At 45.2% G+C, this 20,290-nt stretch overlaps 1 protein-coding gene across 1 annotated transcript in view; it reads right to left on the bottom strand.

Moving 5' to 3' along the window:
- The window catches only part of LOC124722225 (vitellogenin-like), a gene marked incomplete at its 3' end in the record, with an annotated part of 444,892 nt that overhangs the window by 245,564 nt on the left and 179,038 nt on the right, over positions 1 to 20,290 (bottom strand). Inside the window, exons 10-11 of the mRNA XM_047247418.1 lie at positions 13,062 to 13,230; positions 1,420 to 1,695 (exon numbers count right to left, since the gene is read on the bottom strand). Coding sequence (XP_047103374.1) covers positions 1,420 to 1,695; positions 13,062 to 13,230 — 445 coding nt within the window. The remainder of the gene's footprint in view (positions 1 to 1,419; positions 1,696 to 13,061; positions 13,231 to 20,290) is intronic.

Below are 20,290 nucleotides of genomic sequence, written 5' to 3'. Positions count from 1 at the left end.
CATTCATGCCCAGTCTTCACTACAGTTAATGTGTCCCATCCTCTGCATTTCCTTTTATTATCTTTGGTCAGGTGTTTCGTAACAATTGTCAGCTGTTGTGTAGCAATTGGCAGTTGTTCCTTAGCAAGTGTCAGTTGATCATTAGCAGTTGCCAAGCAGTGTATATTATGGAATAGTTGTTGATATGTAGAAATGATAGCACTCACCATTCAGGAGTGAATTTCAATTTGTGAATGTTTCAGGGGACACAGTTTACTGAATTACAAAACTGCTTGTACATTACTCGCTGATTCCCTTGCAGTTCAGTACAGTGTATACGAGAGACAGAACAACGTGGCTGTCATGAAGACAAGGGAGTAAATGTACGTTTTAAGGAGGGTAGGACGTCAAACGGGCCGACTTGGAGCAGGAGAGGCATCTCAGGACATTTTAATTTCCACTGTCTAGACTCTTACAAATAAATTCATAAAATTTTGTCAGCATCACCAGGAAGGATTCAGGATTCACACCCATTGCAGTGGAAGTTCGAAAACATAACAAAATAAATTTTTTTACGTGCGAAATTTCATCATTTTTTCACTTACTAATGGCTGCATTTGTTGCTATAGGTACACTTTTCTTCATAAACTAGAGAGATTCTTCGATGAATTTTGCACAGCATACATACCATACTCACAGGTGTAGGAAACTCTAGAATTTATTTAATTTATGAAAAAACGAATGAACTGTTATATTTTAAACTTCATGTTTAGAAAAAACACAAATTTTATAGTTAATTACCTCAATTTTTAACACAGTTTTTAATAGATTTGGAACATTCTAGAGTTTCATACACCTTTAAGTATGGTTTGTATGCTGTGCAAAATTCATCGAAGAATCTCTCTTACTTATGAAGAAAAGTGCACCTATAGCAACAAATGCTGCCATTAGTAAGTGAAAAAAATGATTAAATTTCACAGGTGAAAAAAACTACTTCGTTATGTTTTAGAACTTCCACTGCTGTGAGTGTGAATTTTGAATCCTTCCTGGTCAATCTGACAAAGTTTTATGAATTTATTTGTAAAAGTATAGACACTGGAAATTGAAATGTCCTGTGGTGCCTCTCCTGCTCCAAGTTGGCCCGTTTGAACTCCTACCCCCCTTACGAGACACAGTAATAGGGCAGTATTTGTATAATGTTGAAACTACCAAGTACCACAAAATCACTCCCGTGCCAAGCCGCTTTCTCGCATGTATGAAAAGGTAAAACGCATTGCACTGGAGTTAGTGACTGCAACAGAATGCCCTGAGAGCTCTCATATCGCAAATCACGTAAAAGGTGTACCAGACCCATTCAAGGCGTGCACGATTTTCGGCGTGTTTCACGTTGAGAAACACGTCCCGCGTGAGGACGACCTAGCCTACGTAGTACGCGCTTACCTTGAGCGAGGGCACGGCGGCGAAGGAGCCGGTGTTGCCGAGCGCGGCGAAGTAGACAGTGCGCAGGGCGGGCTCCCTGTGGGCCTGGCGCGCCAGCCAGGGAAGGAAGCGCGCGGCCTGCGCCGGAGAACACGCGTCGCGCATCGCCTCTGGCGGGAACCTCGCGCGCCGGGCAGCCTCGTCTGCGCACGCCACGCGCACCAGCTGCGAGAACGCCAGCACCGCCGACACCTTCAGCGGCTCGTCCTCCTGCACCGCCTTCGAGCGGACCAGCTCCTGCGCACACCCCAAAAGACGCCATTGGCGCATTTCAGTCCCAGGGAACCTGGACATCCCCTTCGTTCTCCACTCTCTGCTCCATTTCAACTGCATCTTGCCCCCCTTCTAACAGCCGTGTACCGCAAGTCTCTAGAGGAACGGAAGGTTCCGAATGATTGGAAAAGAGCACAGGTAGTCCCAGTTTTCAAGAAGGGTCGTCGAGCAGATGCGCAAAACTACAGACCTTGAAAGTTTAACGTCTAACCTCCTTGCCTAGGGACGCCAGATTCAGTTGATGTCGTCAAGCCCTGAATGAAAAACTGCGCAACGGATAACTGGGGAGGGGAGCTTGAGAGCGCTACCTAGAGAGCGTGTCCTTTCTGTACGATACTAGGCAAGGGGCTGGAGGGCTCACGCGCTGATGTGTGGGTCCCTGCATTCTATATCTTTTATTTTAAATCAATTCCTTTAACTTGATTTCTTTGTGATTTTTAAGGTATGTTAAAGATTGATGGCAATTGATTACGTATTTATTTTAAATATTATCACTCGATTTTACAGCGGTTGCAGCAATTGTTCCAGTTTACAGATATTACAATTTTACAACTTATAGCTCGGGAATATTATATACCAATATGCACGCACTTTTCTACAGGCAAGACGGAATTGCGTTGGCCAAATGTATACCACCAAAGCCTCCCAATATTTTACATAGGACATCCACTACGTGAGGAGGATAACAGGCAAACTGGGGACCAGATACATTAACACAGGAGGTCAAATTTCCGAAATTAAACGAGAACATTCATTTCCTTACACAATCCGAAGCTGGAAATAAAAGAATTAGTACAAATATTCAAATACCTCTCTTCCATGCTTAAACATTGAGACAGACGCACTGAGGGCATGTCTGCTCACTTACCCATCTTCTGTAACACTCCTAGAATATGGTGGGCACCCGGAGGTCTTCCTGGGCCCCGTTGGAGGGGGTGGTCCAACCACTTGGGCGTGACCAACCTCTCCACCCCAAATCTTGTGACACTGGAAAGTCTTTGACTTTTACCTGCCTGTGGTGTCTCTCTGATCCCCTACCCAGGAGTAAGGTTGGCACTACTATACTACAGAACTACTTCTCAACAAAGATTTGGCCACGCTTTACGGAAAGGTGTGAGGAAGGTTAGGAAAGTTCATGTGCAGATTCACATTTACGTACAAGAAATGCATAATACATGACACATATAAATACGTATTATGAAGCCTGACACATTTCTTTCCACCCGTCCACATGGGTTCTGTTGCACCGGCGGCTGGCCGCGTCGTGTAATAAAATTGGCTGCGGAGCCGCCTCTGTTTCTATTTCCCTGTGCGAGCGAGCAGCAAAACCTGCTGCTTATAGAGCGCAAACTACTGTACCGTTTCAACCTATATCTCTGACATCGATCTGTTTTTATTTATTTATTTATTGTTCCATGGGACCAAATTAAGGAGAAGTCTCCATGGTCATGGAACGAGTCAATACATGAAATTATAACACGATAGTAGAAACAGATAAAATGAAATATAAGAAACATATTCAGGCGACAATTCGTAAGTTTAAATAAAGAAATCAACAATGTAACACTGGAATTTGCTTAATTTTTCAGCTCTTCCAGGAGCTCCTCGACAGAATAGAAGGAGTGAGCCATGAGGAAACTCTTCAGCCTGGACTTAAAAGTGTTTGGGCTACTGCTAAGATTTTTGAGCTCTTGTGGTAGCTTATTTGTGGTGTGCATACGGTAAGACCTTCAGTACACACACCATCAGTTTATTTGACTTGTCGCTCTAACGAAGTAGGCAAGTGTCAGCAATCGTGGCGTGTTTATCTTCTGCCGTTAGGTCAGACGATAGAAATTCCACTTGCACGCTTAGAGTAGCAGATTGACGGTGACCAACTTTAAACAGAACTTGATTAATTTTCACACACATTTATTAAAATAATAACAAGCATAAAAATTACTTAACTTGGTTCTGGATGCTATTTACAATTGACAATCTGAAGTTCCTTTGGCATTGGTACTTTAATCTGATTCTCACATATATCTCTGATACTTGACAAAAGTGTCAATACATTTATCTTCATGGCTATGTACAGGAATACGGTAATCTTATTAGGTGCAGACTGAAACTTGACTATAGACTGGTACAGACAAATGTAGACTGGTACAGACTAATGCAGACTGGTACAGACTAATGCAGACTGGTACAGACTGGTGCAGACAAATACAGACTGACTAATCAGAGGTCTGTACACATGTTATAAAACCTCGCGCGTTCATGTATCACTGCGCAAGTGTGATCCGCCAGGAGAAAAGGTTCTACATAGCAGCAATCTCATTGCCTGCGTTATATATTAATACGCGGATCGGCGGAGGCAGAATTTAGTCTGTCTCTACGGCAGCGCCATCTCATAGTGCGGAGACGGACGAGCGCTGCGCCTGCGCTGTTGTGCATAGCGGGGCGCGCTCTAGTGGGAAAGTTGTGTACGCGCTGACTACGCGGAAATATGTACACAACATTATTGAAAATGGATGCAGCAGAATACTGCACTCCTTTCAGCACAAGAGTCAAGGAAGTGCATTCCACATGTAGATTTGATTTCTGCCTGGTATTAACTGATTGAAAGCTGCTAACTATTGGGAGTAAGCTAATATTGCTAACAACAAACGACATTAAAGAAAATATATACTGTGAGGGCCATTGTAGAATTTTAGAACATGTTTTTGCTCGCGTATCATGTCATCTATGGATACCCAGAATCTACTCTGTAGGAATCAACATGCATTCCAGAAACAGCGATCGTATGAGACCCAACTCGCTTTATTCGTTCATGAGACCCAGAAAATATTAGATACAGGCACCCAGGTAGAGGCCATTTTCCTTGACTTCCGGAAGGCGTTCAATACAGTTCCGCACTGTCGCCTGATAAACAAAGTAAGAGCCTACGGAATATCATACCAGCTGTGTGGCTGGATTGAAGAGTTTTTAGCAAACAGAACACAGCATGTTGTTCTCAATGGAGAGACGTCTACAGACGTTAAAGTAACCTCTGGCGTACCACAGGGGAGTGTTATCGGACCATTGCTTTTCACAATATATATATGACCTAGTAGATAGTGTCGGAAGTTCCGTGTGGCTTTTCGCGGATGATGCTGTAGTATACAGAGAACTTGCAGCATTAGAAAATTGTAGCGAAATGCAGGAAGATCTGCAGCGGATAGGCACTTGGTGCAGGGAGTGGCAACTGACCCTTAACATAGACAAATATAATGTATTGCGAATACATAGAAAGAAGGAGCATTTATTGTATGATTATATGATAGCGGAACGAACACTGGTAGCAGTTACTTCTGTAAAATATCTGGGAGTATGCGTACGGAACGATCTGAAGTGGAATGATCATATAAAATTAATTGCTGGTAAGGCGGGTGCCAGGTTGAGATTCATTGGGGGAGTTCTTAGAAAATGTAGTCCATCAACAAAGGAGGTGGCTTACAAAACACTCGTTCGGCCTATACTTGAGTATTGCTCACCAGTGTGGGATCCGTACCAGGTCGGGTTGACGGAGTAGATAGAGACGATCCAAAGAAGAGCGGCGCGTTTCGTCACAGGGTTATTTGGTAAGCGTGTTAGCGCTACGGAGATGTTTAGCAAACTCAAGTGGCAGACTCTTCAAGAGAGAAGCTCTGCATCGCGGTGTAGCTTGCTGTCCAGGTTTTGAGAGGGTGCGTTTCTGGATGAGGTATCGAATATATTGCTTCCCCCTACTTATACCTCCCGAGGAGATCACGAATGTAAAATTAGAGAGATTCGAGCGCGCACGGAGGCTTTCCGGCAGTCGTTCCTCCCGCGAACCATACGCGAGTGGAACAGGAAAGGGAGGTAATGACAGTGGCACGTAAAGTACCCTCCGCCACACACCGTTGGGTGGCTTGCGGAGTATAAATGTAGATGTAGAAATGAAATGTAGTCCATCACAAACGTAGGAAATCAGTAGCTTGCCAAACGTTAGGTGACACTGTAACATATCATCGACAAGCCTACAGAACCAAGGATTTGCAGCATAATTATCCATTTGCTATTCTATTCGGAAGTGACACGACACATCCAGAAATTCAAACAGAATCAGCTGGCTCACTTTCAAGTTTTTTGTTCACTTTGTTTACATAAACTGTGTTTTATGGAGTACCAGTGCGCGTTCTGAAACACAAGAGGGCATCAGTGAGCTTTACAGGCATCTGGAATTGAACTTGGCTGTAAATAATGTCACGAGACCAACAATAGTTCACAGTCTCGTTGGAGACCAGCAAAACTCGCAGCACCTAAACGAGACGGCTGGGTCAGTCGTCGAAATATTGTGAACAAAACGGAAACTACAACTCCACAGAACACTCAGGTGCACGCTATCAGTCAATCGCACCGAGAAAACCTGACAAATCAAAATAACTTTCCCTTGACAGAGACTTACGACAGCTGTCCACATCATGAATACGATGTATAATGCAGATCCCTACGTTCAGAATGTCATACTGTCCTGTAAACGCCTTCAAGACTCCCACACCCAGACACAGTGTCACAGTGGTGTAAAAAAACCAAAATGTGCTCGTCCACATAACGTAATTAAATGCACTTTCGAGGGAATTAGCTGGTGGGTCTACTGTCGGGGCCCCATCTGGCCATGGACAAAAATTGCTTTTAATATCTAAATCGGAAACATATTAAGTATAACACGACGTATTGTAATAAGACCATGGAACAGACGCTACAGTTAGAAAATAGTAAATCATACGCAAGACGTGACGATACATGACCACCGGCCTTCGATGCTATCGACTTGCCCACTGTTACTGCATCGTTTATCGGAGCTGCTCACAAGCGATTCGCCTGCTAACTGCCAGACGACCTCATCCCAACTAGTGGCGGTGTGTATTCCAGACCAGTACCAAGTGCATACCCTCATCTGGCGGAGTTACGTTGTGGCTTAGCTGCTCTGCCTGTTCTAACACGGGTAGCTCGAGCCATTTCTTGAAGGAATACAAAATTCATATTACGGGATTGGAAGAAACTTAATTGTGGAAGGTTGGGCAATTCTGTATGACGAGATACAATACGGCCCGTAAAGATAGAGACAACGGATTTGGGGGAGTAGTTATTACAATCAAAAATGGGTACTGGAAATATCCCTTCGGGGTATGCACTGTTAGAACTGAAATAAACGAACACTGAAACGTCCATTCTGCATCCACATACAAACTCCGCAAGACACCATATGTTTCATGATGGAGTGCATCTTACACCACTACTAGTCATTTGCTTTCCCGTTACACTCGCAAATACAGTGTAAAGATACGACCGTCTATTTACATGTTTCTACACGAGCCCTTCGTGGTCCTTACGCGAAATGTGCATTGGTTGCAGTAAAATGGTTTTGCAGTCAGCTTCAAATGCCAGTTCTCTAAATTATCTCAATAACGTTTTGCAAAAAGGACCTCCTCTGCCCTCCAGGAGTTACCGTTTGAGTTCATGAAACTTCTCCATAACACTCCTGTGGTGATCGGTAACATATCTAGTGACTCGCGTCTGAATTGCTTCGGTTTCTTCCTTTCATCCAACCTGCTGCGGATCGCAGATACTCTAGAAGTACTCAAGAGTTGGTCGCACTGGTTTATTATATGCGGTCTTCTTTATAGATGAGCTACACTTCCCTAAAATTCTCCCAATAAACCGAAGTCGACCATTCGCCTTCCCTGGCACAATCCACACATGCTCGTACCATTTTATATCGCTTTGTAACGTTACGCCTAAATATTTAATCGACATGACTGTGCCAAGCATCACATCACCAATGCTGTACTCGAACTTTACAGAAATGTTTTTCCTATTCATCTCCGTTAACTTGCATTTTGCTACATTTAGAGCAAGCTGCCATTCACCACAGCAAATAGAGATATTTTCTAAGTCACCTTATATGCTCCGACCGGCAGTCATCGACGACACCTTCCCATACACCACCACCTCATCAGCAAACAGCCATAGGTTACTATTCCCCTTGACCGTTACGTGCATATCTACAGCTACATCTACATCTGCATCCATACTCCGCAAGCCACCTGACGGCGTGTGGCGGAGGGTACCTTGAGTACCTCTATCGGTTCTGCCTTCTATTCCAGTCTCGTATTGTTCGTGGAAAGAAAGATTGTCGGTATGCCTCTGTGTGGGCTCTAATCTCTCTGATTTTATCCTCATGGTCTCTTCGCGAGATATACATAGGAGAGAGCAATATACTGCTTGACTCCTCGGTGAACGTATGTTCTGGAAACTTCAACAAAAGCCCGTACCGAGCTACTGAGCGTCTCTCTTGCAGAGTCTTCCACTGGAGTTTATCTATCATCTCCGTAACGCTTTCGCGATTACTAAATTATCCTGTAACGAAGCGCGCTGCTCTCCGTTGGATTTTCTCTATCTCTTCTATCAACCGTATCTGGTAGGGATCACACACCGGTGAGTAGTATTCAAGCAGTGGGCGAACAAGTGTACTGTAACCTACTTCCTCTGTTTTCGGACTGCATTTCCTTAGCATTCTTCCAATGAATCTCAGTCTGGCATCTGCTTTACCGACGACAACTTTATATGATCATTCCATTTTCAATCACTCCTAATGCGTACTCCCAGATAATTTATGGAATTAACTGCTTCCTGCTGCTGACATGCTATTTTGTAGCTAAATGATAAGGGATCTTTCTTTCTATGTATCCGCAGCACATAACACTTGTCTACATTGAGATTCAGTTGCCATTCCCTGCACCATGCGTCAATTCGCTGCAGATCCTCCTGCATTTCAGCACAATTTACCATTGTTACAACGTCTCGATATACCACAGCATCATCCGCAAAAAGCCTCAGTGAACTTCCGATGTCATCCACAAGGTCATTTATGTATATTGTGAATAACAACGGTCCTACGACACTCCCCTGCGGCACACCTGAAATCACTCTTACTTCGGAAGACTTCTCTCCATTGAGAATGACATGCTGCGTTCTGTTATCTAGGAACTCTTCAATCCAATCACACAATTGGTCTGATAGTCCATATGCTCTTACTTTGTTCATTAAACGAATGTGGGGAACTGTATAAACGCCTTGCGGAAGTCAAGAAATACGTCATCTACCTGGGAACCCGTGTCTATGGAGCTCTGAATCTCGTGGACGAATAGCGCAAGCTGGGTTTCACACGATCGTCTTTTTTGAAACCCATGCTGATTTCTACAGAGTAGATTTCTAGTCTCCAGAAAAGACATTATACTCGAACATAATACGTGTTCCAAAATTCTACAACTGATCGACGTTAGAGATATAGGTCTATAGTCCTGCACATTTGTGCGACCTCCCTTCTTGAAAACGGGGACGACCTGTGCCCTTTTCCAATCCTTTGGAACGCTACGCTCTTCTAGAGACCAAAAAAGTGAGAGTCGCCCTATCTTACTTCCCTGGGCCCTCCAGATGATTCCCTTGTCTCTGATGAATACCTGCCGTCGAGGACAACTTACTGGGTTCTATTAAATAAGAAAACTTGGAGCCACTCACGTGCCTGGGAACCTGCCCCGTATGCTTAGACTTTGGTTAACAGGCTGCAGTTGGTCACCGTGTCAAACGCTTTCCGGAAATCTAGGAATATGTAATGTGGCTGTTTCCTTTCAGTCATGGCTCCCAGGATACCCTGTGAGAAAAGGGAATGCTGAGTTTCGCATGAGCGATGCTTTCTAAATCCATACTGATTTGTGGACAGAAGCTTTTCCGTCTCAAGAAAATTCATTACATTCGACCTCAGAGTACATTCACGAATTCTGCAGCAAACCGATGTTAAGGATATGGGTCTTTAATTTTGCGGGTACTTTCTTTTACCTTTCTTGTATAAGATAGTCGCCTGAGCTTTTTTCCAGTCGTGTGGGACTTTGCGATGGGCAAGAGGTTCTTTGTGGTAGTATACCGAGACCCCAAATTGCTAAGATAGTACAAGCAGTGAACATACCAAATGATCACAATGTTTCATATATTCATACAAAATAGATTATATTTTCGTTATTTGTACTGTCTCAGCAACTGAAGTAAACTTGTCTCATTTCTCTGCCTCGTGATGACTGGGTGTTGTGTGATGTCCTTAGGTTAGTTAGGTTTAAGTAGTTCTAAGTTCTAGGGGACTGATGACCATAGATGTTAAGTCCCATAGTGCTCAGATCCATTTCAACCAAACTTGTCTCAGCAGTTACGAGTAAACTGTAAACATCTAAATGTGAACGTTCTAAGCGATGGCGTGTGCCAAGCAAATAAATTTCCAGCAAAATGGAGGTAAATACCTCAATTAAATGATTTAAACATACAACCCACTTAAGGTACACACTGAAATAAGCGAATGTTTCAGTACATTGTTATATTTTGGCACATCACCTCACTGGCACATACAATAAATAACGCTTACCACACTTACGATTAATGTACGTGTAACTGTAATTCATGGCAACACGCTGCTAATAAATTTTAGTAAAATGTAGATGAATCAGTACGAATTATTCGATTAATTTATGATACAGTGTCTGCGCTCAACTAATTCTATACAACTTGGATATACGAGGGTCACTCCAAAAGAAATGCACACTTTTTTTTAAATCCCTCTTTTTTCTATATGTTTGAAAGTTTTACAGTGTGTAGATACATCATATAGGAACAATATTTTCATTTCTCCACATAATTTCCATCCCTCTCAACTGCCTTACGCCATCTTGGAACCAGCGCCTGTATACCCGCAAGGTAAAATTCTGGACCAACCCGTTGGAGCCACTGTTTGGCAGCGTGCACAAGGGAGTCATCAACTTCAAACCTTGCTCCACGAAGAGAGTCTTTCAGTTTCCCAAAGAGACGATAGTCACATGGAGCCAGGTCAGGACTGTAAGGCGGGTGTTTCAGTGTTGTCCATCCGAGTTTTGTTATCGCTTGCACGGTTTTTTGCCTGACATGTGGCCGTGCATTGTCGTGCAACAGCAAAACATCCTGCTTTTGCCGATGTAGTCGACTCAGTCCAGCTTGAAGTTTCTTCAGTTTCGTCACATATGCATCAGAATTTATGGTGGTTCCACTTGGAATGATGTCCACAAGTAAGAGTCCTTCGGAATCGAAAAACACCGTAGCCATAACTTTTCCAGCAGAAGGTTTGGTTTTGATTTTTTTTTTCTTGGGTGAATTTGCATGATGCCACTCCATTGATTGCCTCTTCGTTTCTGGTGAAAAATGATGGAGCCATGTTTCATCACCTGTCACAATTCTTCCAAGAAATTCGTCTCCACCATTCTCGTACTGTTCCAAAAGTTCGCTGCATACCGTTTTTCTTGTGTCTTTGTCAGCCACTGTCAACATCCTGGGAACCCACCTGGCACAAACCTTTTTTAACGCCAACACTTTCAGTATTCTGCAAAAACTTCCTTCCCCTATCCCAACGTAGCGTGACAATTCGTTCACTGTTATGCGTCTGTCAGCAGTCACCAATTCGTTAACTCTCTGCTCATTGTCTGGGGTGTGTGCAGTACGAGGCCTGCCGCTGCGAGGACAATCTTCAATATTGTCGTGCCCGCTTTCATCACGTAACCTACTTTCCCACCGACTAACTGTACTGCAATCGACAGCAGCATCTCCATACACCTTTTTCAACCTCTTGTGGATGTTTCCCACTGTATCGTTTTCACAGCACATGAATTATATGACAGCACGTTGCTTCTGACGAACGTCAAGTGTAGCAGCCATCTTGAAGACATACTGTGACGGCGCCACTCACGGGAACAGGTTGAACTAAGTATGTATCTGGACACTGTAAAACTTTCACAGGTGCAGAATGAAAACTGTATTTTTACAAAAATAGTGTGCATTTCTTTTGGAGTGATCCTCGTATTACAAGGTGCATTCAAGTTCTAAGGCCTCCGATTTTTTTTCTCCGGACTGGAAAGAGATAGAAACATGCGCATTGTTTTACAATGAGTCCGCGTTCATTGTCAATACGTCCCAGAGGTGGCAGCACCGTACGGCAGATGGAATTTTACCGCCAGCGGCGAGAATGAGAACTGTTTTAAATACTTAAAATGGCGACGTTTCCCTTACTTGAACAGCGTGCAATCATTCGTTTTCTGAATTTGCGTGGCGTGAAACCAATTGATATTGATCAACAGTTGAAGGAGACATGTGGTGATGGAGTTACGGATGTGTCGAAAGTGCGTTCGTGGGTGCGACAGTTTAATGAAGGCAGAACATCGTGTGACAATAAACCGAAACAACCTCGGGCTCGCACAAGCCGGTCTGATGACATGATCGAGAAAGTGGAGAGAATCGTTTTGGGGGATCGCCGAATGACTGTTGAACAGATCACCTCCGGAGTTGGCATTTCTGTGGGTTCTGTGCACACAATCCTGCATGACGACCTGAAAATGCGAAAAGTGCCACAAATGCTGACGGACGACCACATGGCTGCCCATGTGGCATGTTGCCAAGCAATGCTGACGCGCAACGACAGCATGAATGGGACTTTCTTTTCGTCGGTTGTGACAATGGGTGAGACGTGGATGCCATTTTTCAATCCAGAAACAAAGCGCCAGTCAGCTCAATGGAAGCACACAGATTTATTGCCACCAACAAAATTTCGGGTAACCGCCAGTGCTGAAAAAATGATGGTATCCATGTTCTGGGACAGCGAGGCCGTAATCCTTACCCATTGCGTTCCAAAGGGCACTACGGTAACAGGTGCATCCTACGAAAATGTTTTGAAGAACAAATTCCTTCCTGCACTGCAACAAAACGTCCGGGAAGGGCTGCGCGTGTGGTGTTTCACCAAGACAACACACCCGCACATCGAGCTAACGTTACGCAACAGTTTCTTCGTGATAACGACTTTGATGTGATTCCTCATGCTCCCTACTCACCTGACCTGGCTCCTAGTGACTTTTGGCTTTTTCTAACAATGAAAGACACTCTCCGTGGCCGCACATTCGCCAGCCGTGCTGCTATTGCCTCAGCGATTTTCCAGTGGTCAAAACAGACTCCTAAAGAAGCCTTCGCCGCTGCCATGGAATCAAGGCGTCAGCGTTGTAAAAAATGTGTACGTCTGCAGGGCGATTACGTCGAGAAGTAACGCCAGTTTCATCGATTTCGGGTGAGTAGCTAATTAGAAAAAAAATCGGAGACCTTAGAACTTGAATGCACCTCGTAAAGTTAACTGACTCCAAATACGCTCATGTGTTCGGTGCTATGCAGAGATGAGACAGTTCTGCTCGTCAGGTGCCCTCAGACTGTAGCAGATAAAGCGCACTCACGTAAAAGCTCTGTACGAGCGAGGCGTCTGGTGCCATGAGGGCTGCGGGCAGCGCCGACACGAGCTCCGCTGCCTCCTCGCCGACCAGCTTCTTCGTCTCGAGCAGCGAGCGCGCCAGCTGGAACGCCGGGCTCGTGCCGCACAGCTTCACCACGTCACGGTACACCTTCCTGTCAACACATGTTCTAGTATTGACACTGCGCTCACGAATTAGAAATAACGGGTGGTTATAATTTAATGTGGAACTGATTTACACTGAAAATAATTAGTTCCAGTTTTGGCCACCAGGTGAAAATCTATATAGCATCTCGTCCACTCTCCGGTGCTCATATTGAACAAATTACACGACGGCTAATATACACTACTGGCCATTAAAATTGCTACACCACGAAGATGACGTGCTACAGACGCGAAATTTAACCGACAGGAAGAAGATGCTGTGATATGCAAATGATTAGCTTTTCAGAGCATTCACACAAGCTTGGCGCCGGTGGCGACACCTACAACGTGCTGACACGAGCAAAGTTTTCAATCGATTTCTTATACACAAACAGCAGTTGACCGGCGTTGCCTGGTGAAACATTGCTGTGATGCCTGGTGTAAGGAGGAGAAATGCGTGCCATCACGTTTCCGACTTTGATAAAGGTCGGATTGTAGCCTATCGCGATTACGGTTTATCGTATCGCGACATTGCTGCTCGCGTTGGTCGAGATCCAATGACTGTTAGCAGAATATGGAATCGGTGGGTTCAGGAGGGTAATACGGAACGCCGTGCTGGATCCCAACGGCCTCGTATCACTAGCGGTCGAGATGACCGGCATCTTATCCGCAAGGCTGTAACGGATCGTGCAGCCACGTCTCCATCCCTGAGTCAACAGATGGGGAAGTTTGCAAGACAACGACCATCTGCACGAACAGTTCGACGACGTTTGCAGCAGCATGGACTATCAGCTCGGAGACCGTGGCTGCAGTTACCCTTGACGCTGCATCACAGACAGGAGCGCCTGCGATGGTGTACTCGACGACAAACCTGGGTGCACGAATGGCAAAACGTTGTTTTTTCGGATGAATCCAGGTTCTCTTTACAGCATCATGATGGTAGCATCCGTGTTTGGCGACATCTCTGTGAACGCACATTGGAAGCGTGTATTCGTCATCGCCATACTGGCGTACCCCCCGCGTGATGGTATGGGGTGCCATTGGTTACACGTCTCCGTCACCTCTTGTTCGCATTTACGGCACTTTGAACAGTGGACGTTACATTTCAGATGTGTTACGTCCCGTGGCTCCACCCTTCATTCGATCCCTGCGAAATCCTACATTTCAGCAGGAAAATGCACGACCGCATGGTGCAGGTCCTATACGGGCCTTTCTGGATACAGAAAATGTTCGACTGCTGCCCTGGCCAGCACATTCTCCAGATCTCTCACCAGCTGAAAACGTCTGGTCAATGGTGGCCGAGCAACTGGCTCGTCGCAATACTCCAGTCACTACTCTTGATGAACTGTGGTATCGTGTTGAAGCTAAATGGGCAGCTGTACCTGTACACGCCATCCAAGTTCTGTTTGACTCGATGCCCAGGCGTATCAAGGCCAGAGGTGATTGTTCTGGGTACTGATTTCTCAGGATCTATGCACCCAAATTGCGTGAAAATGTAATCACATGTCAGTTCTAGCATAATACATTTCTCCAATGAATACCCGTTTATCATCTGCATTTCTTCTTGGTGTAGCAATTTTATTGGCCACTGGTGTAAAATCAACGTTATGCCTTTCTCATTTGTTTGACCTCTTCTTCCCTCATCCCGTCGTTCCTAATCCATGACATATGGAAACATTTCTGTGCGTCTGGCGGCCAAAATTGGAACTAATGTTTTTTCAGTGTAAATCGACTGCGCATTAACGTTAGAATACCTACCAAGTTCCGCTGCCACGGGATAATTACAGCCCACACTGGACCTCTGTGTATAGGTGCATTGATGATAACCACCCAGTAGCTGCTGTGTTGGAGATATGGCAGTCACCTCGCCAAAATGAGGGGAATAGTTAGCGTGTCACGTGACTGGAATGTCGTGCAACCTTTACCTGACCATCGTTTGACACTCAGGTGAAGACTGGGCAAGACGTACGACATCAGCGCCGTTAACTGAAACCGGACTGTAGGTGTTCAACTTGTGAGACACTTCGTCTCTTAGATCGTGCTGGTGTCAACGGATAAGATGGTTTTTTCCATTGCTGCAGAATTTAGACCCGTCCTCTGATTGCTTGGAATGGGTTGTGCTGGCATCTTAGTCAGTACAGTTACGGCCTCACGAAGTCGCTCTCAATATCTGCTGCCGGATGCACCACTATAAGCGTCCCATAGCAAAATGGTGAATCAGCTCTTATTATTGTTTTAAGTTATCTGAATGTTATTTATAACTTTCTTCGAATTCAGTTATTTTTTTAATATACACTCCTGAAAATTGAAATAAGAACACCGTGAATTCATTGTCCCAGGAAGGGGAAACTTTATTGACACATTCCTGGGGTCAGATACATCACATGATCACACTGACAGAACCACAGGCACATAGACACAGGCAACAGAGCATGCACAATGTCGGCACTAGTACAGTGTATATCCACCTTTCGCAGCAATGCAGGCTGCTATTCTTCCATGGAGACGATCGTAGAGATGCTGGATGTAGTCCTGTGGAACGGCTTGCCATGCCATTTCCACCTGGCGCCTCAGTTGGACCAGCGTTCGTGCTGGACGTGCAGACCGCGTGAGACGACGCTTCATCCAGTCCCAAACATGCTCAATGGGGGACAGATCCGGAGATCTTGCTGGCCAGGGTACTTGACTTACACCTTCTAGAGCACGTTGGGTGGCACGGGATACATGCGGACGTGCATTGTCCTGTTGGAACAGCAAGTTCCCTTGCCGGTCTAGGAATGGTAGAACGATGGGTTCGATGACGGTTTGGATGTACCGTGCACTATTCAGTGTCCCCTCGACGATCACCAGTGGTGTACGGCCAGTGTAGGAGATCGCTCCCCACACCATGATGCCGGGTGTTGGCCCTGTGTGCCTCGGTCGTATGCAGTCCTGATTGTGGCGCTCACCTGCACGGCGCCAAACACGCATACGACCATCATTGGCACCAAGGCAGAAGCGACTCTCATCGCTGAAGACGACACGTCTCCATTCGTCCCTCCATTCACGCCTGTCGCGACACCACTGGAGGCGGGCTGCACGATGTTGGGGCGTGAGCGGAAGACGGCCTAACGGTGTGCAGGACCGTAGCCCAGCTTCATGGAGACGGTTGCGAATGGTCCTCGCCGATACCCCAGGAGCAACAGTGTCCCTAATTTGCTGGGAAGTGGCGGTGCGGTCCCCTACGGCACTGCGTAGGATCCTACGGTCTTGGCGTGCATCCGTGCGTCGCTGCGGTCTGGTCCCAGGTCGACGGGCACGTGCACCTTCCGCCGACCACTGGCGACAACATCGATGTACTGTGGAGACCTCACGCCCCACGTGTTGAGCAATTCGGCAGTACGTCCACCCGGCCTCCCGCATGCCCACTATACGCCCTCGCTCAAAGTCCGTTTACTGCACATACGGTTCACGTCCACGCTGTCGCGGCATGCTACCAGTGTTAAAGACTGCGATGGAGCTCCGTATGCCACGGCAAACTGGCTGACACTGACGGCGGCGGTGCACAAATGCTGCGCAGCTAGCGCCATTCGACGGCCAACACCGCGGTTCCTGGTGTGTCCGCTGTGCCGTGCGTGTGATCATTGCTTGTACAGCTCTCTCGCAGTGTCCGGAGCAAGTATGGTGGGTCTGACACACCGGTGTCAATGTGTTCATTTTTCCATTTCCAGGAGTGTAATTCAGCTCTGGGAGATGAAAATACGTAAACATATTGTTTAAGAAGACTGAAAAAAATTATCAGATAGACAGAAATGATTGTCCTGCCACCAGTGTCGTTCGGGTGTGACTGTCTCAGCATTTTGCGTCGAGCCCGAGACACTCGACGTTGACCAGAATGAATTTTCGCTCTGCAGCAGAGTGTGAGCTGATTGGAAACGTCTGGCTGATTAAAACTGTGTACTGTACCAGTACTCGAACCTGAGACCTTTCTGTCAGGTTTGGAAAGTAGAAGATAAGGAACTGGTGGAAGTAAAACTGTAAGGGTTGATTGCGAATCCTGCTTTCATAGCTCAGTCGCTAGAGCACTTGCCCGCTTAAGTCTAAGGTTCGTGTCCTGGTTCAGCACATATTTCCATCCGGATATTACGTTTATCCATTTTAGCTCAGAAATAGGTGGGGTGTCAAGTAAGCACCTCATCCCCTCCAGGGCAATATTAGTAACTGAGGTTATTGCTAGTTATCTATCCTAAAGAATCATTTACATTAATAATAAAACTATTGACGCTTACATGAAGCACAGGTCACAGTAACTAGCCAAGAAAGTAGATTAACTTTTAGTAGTTGCAGGTTATATTGTGAGCAAAACTAAAAAGAACTGGTCATATTCTCTTGGTATTGAGACTATGTAAGCTAAGTGTCCAAAGTCGCAGGAAGGGTTGTCCCAATTGAAGATATGCCGTCTATGAAGCCCGAATGTGGCGGTTAGATGCGTCTACACTCCGTTACACAAAGGTTTGTAGTGAACATGGCAGCACGTTGCAAGTCAGGAAACTGCCGATTCCACGAATGTATATGTATATGTATATGGTGTACGCGGTCGACATATCTCATCTTCAGTCATTTCTTAATGCCAAAAAACAAAAAATCATACACATATCGTTCCCTATGACTAACCTCCCATTCCTCCCCTCCCACCCACTCGCCTGTGTTTAATCTGGTGCTCATCTTCTATAGGTACTCCGGCTACTTCAGTTACTTTCTCAGAACTATGCATCTTTAACCAGGAGGAATGCAGCTCATCGTCTGATGGCATGTCAGTTGGATATATACCAAGCACCACAAACAGTGCATTCTCTGATGTGGTGCCGAATATTTCTTGAAGTCTCAGTAGTACACTCCCCTGTCCTCCACAGATAGCACTCCTGAGACTAGGTGCTCAAGTCCTGCCCAAAAAGGCCAATGTGGTACTTTCTGATTAGTGTTAATAGTAACTCTATATTGATAAGTTCTTACTAGTACTAATTTGTGCAGAACTCTTTTTTGCTTTGCTAGTCTTCAGCCTAATGCGTCCGTTGAAGCAGAAGATAATGAGTCACCATTTTTCATCTGGTATTTCTGACTCCCGATTTAACTGATGCCTATTGCCGTAATGATCCATTCGCTATTATGTACTTCGGTTAGTGGCAATTGTAAGTTTATTTGAATTGCTCCGCTGCGTTATTGTCTATACTCTATCGCTGACGTTTCCACTGAAGACTGAGAGCTCGTATCTGCTGAACCAAATTCTGAAATACTGTGGGTTATGCCATAGTCCCGTCAGTGTGGCAGAGCCGCTAATCAACAGATGTATAAGATAAATGCAACACATTGGCTTTAGCACACACATATTTTATGCTTTGTCCCGTATATCACTTATGATAAAAGTGAGACATATACGTAACAAATGCTAAATATCTCACCAAAATGTCTTCTCCAGGCTGTATGTATTACGTGCAGTAGTCCAGCAATTGCTTCATTAGTCGCTTCGAAAAAGATAAAAGAATTAATTGACAGCGTGACACAGCAATAACTACATAAGGGCTACTATAGTCTGCACAAAGTATTATTATTGTGGCGAGCGTACTGTAAGACCTTCGGTACACACACCATCAGATTATTTGACTTGTCGCTCTAACGAAGTAGGCGAGTGTCAGCAATATGTCTCGTGGTCTTATCGTGGCGTGTTGATCTTCTGCCGTTAGGTCAGACGATAGAAATGCCACTTGCACGCTTAGAGTAGCAGATTGACAGTGACCAACTTTAAACAGAACTTGATTAATTTTCACACGCATTTATTAAAATAATAACAATCATAAACCTTACTTAACTTGATTCTGGATGCTATTTACAATTGACAATCTGAAGTTCCTTTGGTCTTGGTACGTTAATCTTATTCTCACATATCTCTGATACTTGACAAAGTGTCTATACATTTCTCTTCATGGCTATGTACAGGATTATGATAATCTTATTAGGCGCAGACTGAAACTTGTGCAGAATTCTTTCTTGCTTTGCTATTCATCAGACTGATGCAGACTGACTAATCGGAGGTCTGTACACTCGTTATAATACCTCGAGCGTTCAGGTATCACTGCGAGAGTGTGATCCGCGAGGAGAAAAGGTTCTACGTAAGCAGCAATCTCATTGGCTGCGTTACATATTAATACGCGGATCGGCGGAAGCAGAATTCGGTCCGTCTTTATGGTAGCGCCATCTCGTAGTGCGGAGACGGACGAGCGCTGCGCCTGCGCTGTTGAGCTTAGCGGGGCGCGCTATAGTGGGAAAGTTGTGTACGCGCTGACTACGCGGAACTATGTACACAACAATTATTATTACTATTATTATTATTATTGTTGTTGTTGTTGGAGTGGTTAGACGCAAAGCATCAACAGCCTGAAGTCGTCCAGTTTGTGATTTACGAACGGTAAGTATTGTGCACACGTCTTCACTTGTTTGATTTTAATTGGGGTAGCAGTGTGCAGGTCAAGCAAGGGCCACAATGGAGAGGGGTAATGCAGGGGAAGCATATTTTCTAAGAAATGTGTACCCTCACTGTGGGTAGCTAGCTTTCTTTTCTGAGAAGGAGTTGTGGGTAGCACTTGCGATGCATCACAGATTCCTTCGTCATTCATTCTAATACACACAAACACACACACACACACACACACACACACACACACACACACACACACACACACACACAGAGAGAGAGAGAGAGAGAGAGAGAGAGAGTGAAATAAATATCATTCATCTTTCATCATTTTAAAAATAAAATGACCAAGAAAAGTCTTTCATTCTGCATTTTAGGCAGTGCTAAAGTTGGTGATAACGTGGGGGAGGGGGTGTTACAGATGGCAGGGGGGGGGGGGGCGTAGGTACTAACTAACGTAATGGTCTTACAAGGGAAGCTCGCCGTCGCTCCCCGCTCCCCCCTAAGATTTAGTAGTAAAAGGGGCCAGTGGTCAGCCTGTCAAAAACTGAACACAGATCAAGCATGGAAACACGAAGCAGGTGTATTGGACTGTGAAAAAAAGCAAAATAGTAACAGTCTAC

This window comes from Schistocerca piceifrons, chromosome X (assembly GCF_021461385.2).
Source record: "Schistocerca piceifrons isolate TAMUIC-IGC-003096 chromosome X, iqSchPice1.1, whole genome shotgun sequence".
Taxonomy (NCBI): Eukaryota; Metazoa; Arthropoda; class Insecta; order Orthoptera; family Acrididae; genus Schistocerca; species Schistocerca piceifrons.
The sequence above is the reverse complement of the archived record's forward strand: the minus strand, read 5'-3'. Positions and strand labels throughout refer to the sequence as shown.